Raw genomic sequence first — 7819 nt, 5'->3', positions numbered from 1 at the left:
GGGGGCGGTTTACATATGCCAGTAAGATTTAATCAGCATACATTAAGTATTGACAATGTTGAATTTTACCCAAACCTTGTCATCCTGGAAAACTCTTTACTTTTTGATGTTCTAGAGAATGCCTAAGCCCAGGTAAGAGTAACATTTCACTTCAGGCTGACTTTTTGCTGATCATAGGACTTTGATATTAATATGTCTCTGCCTGGTCCTTACATAATCGAGGTGGATATGTTCCATTAATCCTTAACAGTGATATCATGAAATAACTCCATGTGATAGAAATGCCCCATTACTTAAGCTCTTTCAAGCATCCTTCAATACTTTCGTATTTTTCCACTACAACACTTCAGGATTTTGAAATCCTTCTACACCTGTTTCAGCAGAATAGAAACTGAGTCTTAGTTCTTTACTCCTTCCTACTGCAATGTTTCTTCTTTCAAGTTCCTGTCCCTTTTTTCAAATATTCCTTTTAATTAATGACTTTATCCTTATTTATTTTAACATTGCCTGGTACAATTTACTCCTTTGAAAGAGCTATATTACTTAAGAATGTGTATAGTCTTAGATTTTAATGAATTGAGATTTTTGAGAAAATCATTTGTTTCAACTGACAGAATTCACATAACATAAAATTCAGTCTTTAACATGTAAAAATCAGTGGTTTAAGTAATAGTGCAATCCACAGTAACCTCTTAGACAAGAGGAAGATGATAGTTATAAATTAACATTGTAGAATGTCATCTTACCTTACAAAGAAAGTTAATTTTAAACCCCAGGGACTGAGCATTTCTTGAGCCGGAGTTCATGTAGTTTCCAATCAGAAGAATGAACTCTAAAAGTTTGTTAAAGCTTTCACTTTTCTTTAGCTCTTCACAGGCCAGAGTTACTGCTATGATGCTTGGTTTGATGTTGTTTACGAGCTCTTCAAACGTGAGCTTGAAAAGAATGCTATTGAGACGAGGCTGTAACATTTTCACTGAGCTCATCTGTAAGACAAGGAAAGCACTATAAGATGACACATTGAAACCTGTTACTATATCCCTTTATTGGCGATCATTTCACATGTAACACTGTCAAATTTCTGCAAAAAATGAATTCTCTGGGTTTTAAAAAATGTTATTTTTGATTATTTTGAACATTCTAATAGAACAGCTTATCAAAGTTTAATATACAGTTAGCTGTTCAGTTTTAAACATAGCAAGTCCTTATAGCATTAATAAAATATCATTGAAGGTAAATAGGAGCAATACATTACCTGCACAATCAAGAGCCATCAGGAGCATTAAAACTGTCAAGATGCAACTCAGATGTTAACTAAGAAAAAATATTTATTTGAAATAGAGTGACTATTGGACTACAGATACAAGATGTACATGATGGCAGAAAATATAAGTGGAACTGCACTTCCACAAAAATGACTTTTTTCTAGTAGCATACTGAGTTATAAGTTGGGCTGCCAACTGCAAGGTCAGGAGTTCAAATATATCAGGAGATTTGTGTTGCATTCATCGTCAGAAAGAACATATCCAAATCAGTCATGAGGTATAATGTTGTAAGAGATAGAATAATATCCATGCACCTAGAGGGAAGTCCAGTTAATACCACTAATATTAAAATTGACACACCAACCACTAAAGCCAGTGAAGATGAAACAGAAGAATTCTATCAGCTTCTTCGATCTGAAATTGAGCAAACATGCAATCAATATGTATTGATCATTAATGGTGATTGCAATGCAAAGGCTGGGATCAAAGAGGAAGGATCAGTTGGAAAATATGGCCTGGGTGATAGAAATTATGCTGGAGAATGCATGATAGAATTCTACAAAGTTAATGATTTGTTCATTTCAAATACCTTCTTTAGACAGCATAAGAGATGACTATACACATGGACCTCGCCAGATGGAATACATAGAAATCAAACTGACTACATCTCATGAAAGAGTCGATGGAAAAGCTCCATATCAACACTTTTAAAACAAGGCCAGGGACAGACTGTGGAACAGACCATCAATTACTGTTATGCAAATTCAAACAGAAGTTGAAGAAATTGAACACTAGTCCATAAGAGCCAAAATATGACCTCCAACATATTCCACCTGAATTTAGAGATCATCTGAAGAAGAGATTTGATACTTTAAACGCTAAAACCGAAAACCAGAACAGTTGTAGGATGACATCAAGAACATAATACAGGAAGAAAGCAAAAGGTCACTGGTAAGACAAGAAAGAAGGAAAAGGTAAAATGGATGTCAGAAGAGACACTGAAACTTGTTATCCAGCATAGAGATGCTAAAGCAAATGGAAGAAATGAGGAGGTCCAAGAGCTGAACAGAAAATTTCAAAGATCAGCTCGAGAAGATAAAGCTAAGTATTATAACAAAATGTGCAAAATCTGGAATCAGAGAACCAAAAAGGAAGAACATGCTCAGTATTTCTCAAGCTGGGGGAACTGAAGAAAAAATTCAAACCTTGACTTACATTATTGAAAGATTCTCAGAGCAAATTATTGAATGATGCAGAAAGCATCAAGAGAAGTTGGAAGGAATACAGTCACTGTACCAAAGGGAAATGGTTAATGTTCAACAGTTTCAAGAGGTAGCATATGACCAAGAGCCAATGATACTGAAGGAAGAAGTCCAAGGCGCACTGAAGGAAATGGCAAATAATAAGGCACCAGGAATTGAAGGAATAAAAATTGAAATCTTTCAAGAAAGTGAGGTGGCACAGGAGGCACTCACTAATCTCTGCCAAGAAATTTGGAAAACATCTATCTGGCCAACTGATTGGAAGACATTCATATTTGTGCCCATTCCAAAGAGAGGTGACCCAATGGAATACGGAAATCATTGGACAATCTCTTTGATATCCCATGCGAGTAAAGTTTTACTAAAGACAATACAGAAACGGCTGCAAGCATACATTGACAGAGAAATTCCAGAGGTTCAAGCCGGATTCACAAGAGGCCGTGGAATGAGGGATATCATTGCTGATATCCAATGGATCTTGGCTGAAAACAGAGAATATCAGAAAGATGTCTACCTGTGCTTTATTGACTACACAAAGGCTTTCGATAGTGTGGATCATGAAAAGTTATGGACAACATTGCAAAGTATGAATATTCCTGAACACTTTATTGTGCTCATGAGGAATCTGTACCTGGAACAAGAGGCAGTTGTTTGAACAGAACATGGGACCACTGAATGATTTAAAATTAAGAATGGTGTGTGACAAAGTTGTATTCTTTCACCATGCTTATTTAACCTGTATGCTGAGCTAATAATCTGAGAAGCTGGGTTATATGAAGAAAAACGTGGCATCAGGATTGGAGGAAGACTCATTAACAACTTGCGACATGCAGATGATACAACTTTGCTTGCTGAAAGCGAAGAGGACTTAAAACATTTACTAATGAAGATCAAAGAGCACAGCCTTCGATATGGATTCCATTGCAATGTAAAGGAAAAAAAAAATAAATAATAATCCTCACCACTGGACCAGTAAACACTTTTATCAATGGAGAAAAGATTAAGGTTGTCAAGGACTTCATTCTTCTTGGATCAACTATAAACACTCACAGAAGCAGCAGTCAAGAAACCAGATGACGTATTGCATTAGGCAACTCTGCTGCCCAACACCTTTTTAAAGTGTTGAAGAGCAAAGATTCAGCTTGAGGACTAAGGTGTACCTGACCCAAGTCATGGTATTTTCAATAATTTCATATGCATGCGAAAGATGGACAGTGAATAGGGAAGACCCTAGAAGAATTGATACTTTAGAGTTATGGTGTTGGAGGACAATATTGAAAGTGCCATGAGCTGCCAAAAGAACCAACAGATCCGTTTTGGAAGAAGTGTAGCCAGAGTGCTCCTTTGAGGCCAAGAAGGCCAAACTTCGTCTCTCAAATTTCGTACATATTTTCAGTAAGGTGGAGGGTCAGAGAAAAAGAAGATCCCCAATGAGATGGATTGGCGAAGTGGCAGCATTGATGAACTCAAGCGTGGCAATAGTAGTGAGGTAGGCCCAGGATTGGGCAGTGTTTCTTTTTGCTGTGCATAAGGTCTCTAAGAGTTGGTAACGACTTGATGGCATCTAACAACAACAACAACAACATCAAAAACGTGTAGCTTAAAATTCATAGACAAGCTTTGAGCACTAAATAATTTTAATCCTATAAATTCTATTCATGACAATATATTCAATAATTTTTTATATATGATCTAAAGAACTTCACCTATTTGACAGAATGCTGATAATTAAATATGATTATTGTGAAATCACAATAACCTTGCAAATACATTATTTAAGAACTTTATATTGATTATGTTAAAAAAATTCAACTAAAATTAAATTGTTTCATAATATCAGTACATATTATGTATTTACTTCAAGTATTACTAGACAAATCTATTTTTCTTCTTCAGAATGCATATGACACGTATAAGACACACCACCTACTCTCAAAAAGGTTTTCGAGTCTTCAGACAAGGCTTCTTGATAGATTCTTGAATATATGCACATCCATTGCATAAATGGAAATTTTGGTAACAATAGGACATATATTGACAGTTTTAAAAAATAAACTGCATTTAGAGTAAAAATTGCTTATACCTTCAAGTACATGATCATACTGCCAACAAATAACCTGTCATTCTGGGTTTTGTTTTCTAAAAATGTACTTAATCCCAAAAAGTAATATATACAAATATTAGTTGTCAACTAGTTGTATGAAACCGAAAAACTTTCATCTTAGACGAAAATAGTTAGCCTAAATTCTAATTCAGATAATTAAAAACAGATACTGCCAAAATAAAGAAAGCAACCTTAAATATAGCTTAAAACTCATCACAAACACTTGAAAACTATTGCTAATGTTAAAACGAAGACATGCTTATAGATAATTTTTTAAAAATTAAGTGCCAGAAATGTTTTGGAAGAAGAGAAAACTTTAAAATCGAATGAATATTATATTTACTGGAATCATGGTGTGGTTTCTTAGGATCAGCACTCGACCACAAGGTAGGTTTGAATAGCAAGGTAGGCAGTTCAAACGAACCAGCCACTCCTTGGAAACCCTATACAGGGTAGCTTTTAGTCAGAACTAACTCAAATGCACTTAATAACAATAATCATGCTTACTGAAGAGTTCAGAGAACAGGAGATAAAGTGGAACTATATATACTTTTTCAGTGATGTTACCATACCCAGTTATTTATCAATACAAATGAGTTCCACAATCAATGCTCATGGAAGTAGCAGTCAAGAAATCAAACAACATATTGCAGTACTCAAATTTGCTGCCAAAAACTTTTTTAAAAGTTTGAAAGAGCAAAGATGGTCAGTTTCAGAGCGAAGGTGCACCTTACCCATGGTATTTTTAATCATATCACATGCATGTAAAATACAATGAATCAGAAAGACAGGAGAAGAATCAATGCATTTTAATGATGGTATTGGCAAAGTATATTGACTACAATATGGACTGAGAGAAGAAGAAATAAATCTGTCTTGGAAGAAGTAAAGCCACAATGTTCCTGAGAAGCGAAGATGGTAAAACTTCTCTAATACTAAGTCTGTGTTGTCACAAAGAATGAATCCCTGGAGGACATCAACATTGGTAAAGTGGAAGCTTAGGAATAAAAGAAAAAGACCTTCATTGAAATGGATTGCCACAGTGATAGCAACAATGGGCTCAAACACAACAATGGTGCAGAATGGGGCATAAGCTCCACAATGAGTCAGGACCTACACGATGGCACCTAACAACATCATGAATATACTTAGCCACACCAAACACAGAGAGAACCAGGGTCAAAAGGAAGACTTAGAGAGAGAAAATGGTGTAAGAAAATGTTTATAGGTTAAGAATATAAAATCATACATGAGGGGTCATCCAAAGTTCATGGAAAAATTCCTTTATCTTGTAATTTCAAATGTAATTTAAGCCCTATCATATTTCTAAGGACACAATTTGTACCAAAGGATCTGCAGAGTTCATGTAAAGTTAACAAAACTAGAAATTAATTACAACGAAGTGTTACATCACAGTAAAGAGATGAATGTACAAGTCTCCTAGATATATGTTTGCATAAGAATTTAAATTTGTATATGGATTTTAAGGAGCTCTGGTAATGTAGTGGTTACGAGTCGCTAACAAGTCGGGCTGCTAACCTCAAGGTCAGTAGTTCAAAACTACCAGCCTTTGGGAGGGAGAAAGATGAGGCTTTCTGCTCCCATAAAGATTTACAACCTTGGAAACGCTATGCAGGGCTGATCAGAGTCAGAATGGATTCCATGGCACCCAACCAATATATGGATTTGATCTGCCTTCATATTCGCCTCTACCAGGGTCTCAAAAATCTTTCCTACTTTATACTTTGCATTCCTATCCATCACAATTGTCCATGATTAATACAAAAGCATGTTTTCTATCATTTTATACAATTAGGGAATACTTTATATTTTCCCTGGAGGGTAAAAAATCCACAAAGCCACTTTTAATACCTGGGTCAACATGAGCCTGCACTTCTGGTCATGCCTTATAGGGCAAGTAAGAGCCAAGATTACAAGGGTGGCCTTGGTCCTGGATTGAAAAGAGGTTTAAATTTTAGGCTTAAACCCAAATTCAGTCTTTCTTCAATTCTACAATCATCTTTCTTTATTTTGATCCATTCTGACCTTTGCATTACAATCCTTAGCCTACAAAACCCAGAGAATAAGGGTTTGCTTGCTTTTTCTTTCTTTTTTTTTTTTTTTCAAGTATTCCAGATTCAACAGAAATGATGTAGCCCAAACTGTTGCTGTTGTTAGGTGCCATCGAGTCGGTACCAACTCATAGCGACCTTATAAACGCCAGAATGAAACACTGCCCAATCCCAGGCCAACCTAACTACAGTTGCCAAGCTTGAGTTCATCAATGCTGCCACTTGTCCAATCCATCGCTTTAGGGCCTTCCTCTTTTTCTCTGACCCTCCACCTTAATAAACATGATATCCTTCTCCAGCGACTGGCCCCTCCTGAAAATATGTCCGAAATATGAGAGACGAAGTTTGGCCTTCTTTGCCTCCAAGGAGCACTCTGGCTGTACTTCTTCCAAAAAGGATCTGTTGGTTCTTTTGGCAACCCATGGCTCCAACACCATAACTTAAAAGCATCAATTCTTCTACGGTCTTCCTTTTTCACTTTCCAGCTTTCGCATGCATATAAGGTTATTGAAAATACCATGGTTTGGGTCAGCCGCACGTTAGCCATCAAGCTGAATCTTTGCTCTTCAACACATTAAAAAGGTGTTGTGCAGCAGATTTGACAAAAGCAATACGCCGTTTGATTTCTTGACTGCTGCTTCTGTGAGTGTTGATAGTTGATCCAAGGAGAATGAAGTCCTTGACAACTTCAATCTTTTCTCCGTTGATAAGAATATTGTTTACTAGTTCAGTGGTGAGGATTTTCATTTTCTTTACATTGAGATGTAATCCATACCGAAGGTTGTGCTCTTTCATCTTCATCAATAAATGTTTTAAGTCCGCTTCACTTTCAGCAAGCAAAGTTGGATCAATGACAACTGAATCCAGGATCAGTTGTCTTATACCATGACGGTGTGAGACTACTCTATCAAATATCTTTGTTCTTAAGTGTCCTAAACAATAAAATGGGGGAAACTTCTGTCTTGTTTGGATGACCACAGAGGAGAAAAATATGTGATCCATGCATATTCCATATCCAGTTCCTATTGAGTTAATCCAACTCTTTTTGTTTTAATGTTTTATTGTGAATTATATGATAGTTTACATGGGAGAACATTAGTTTTACATTCATTCTAT

At 36.1% G+C, this 7819-nt stretch overlaps 1 protein-coding gene across 1 annotated transcript in view; it reads right to left on the bottom strand.

Moving 5' to 3' along the window:
• Positions 1–7819, bottom strand: part of DIAPH2 (diaphanous-related formin 2) — a 1391152-nt gene that overhangs the window by 694546 nt on the left and 688787 nt on the right. Inside the window, exon 21 of the mRNA XM_006872015.1 lies at positions 747–986. Coding sequence (XP_006872077.1) covers positions 747–986 — 240 coding nt within the window. The remainder of the gene's footprint in view (positions 1–746; positions 987–7819) is intronic.

Source organism: Chrysochloris asiatica, unplaced genomic scaffold (assembly GCF_000296735.1).
Source record: "Chrysochloris asiatica unplaced genomic scaffold, ChrAsi1.0 scaffold00180, whole genome shotgun sequence".
NCBI classification, from domain to species: domain Eukaryota; kingdom Metazoa; phylum Chordata; class Mammalia; order Afrosoricida; family Chrysochloridae; genus Chrysochloris; species Chrysochloris asiatica.
This window is presented reverse-complemented; position numbering and strand designations above follow the sequence as displayed.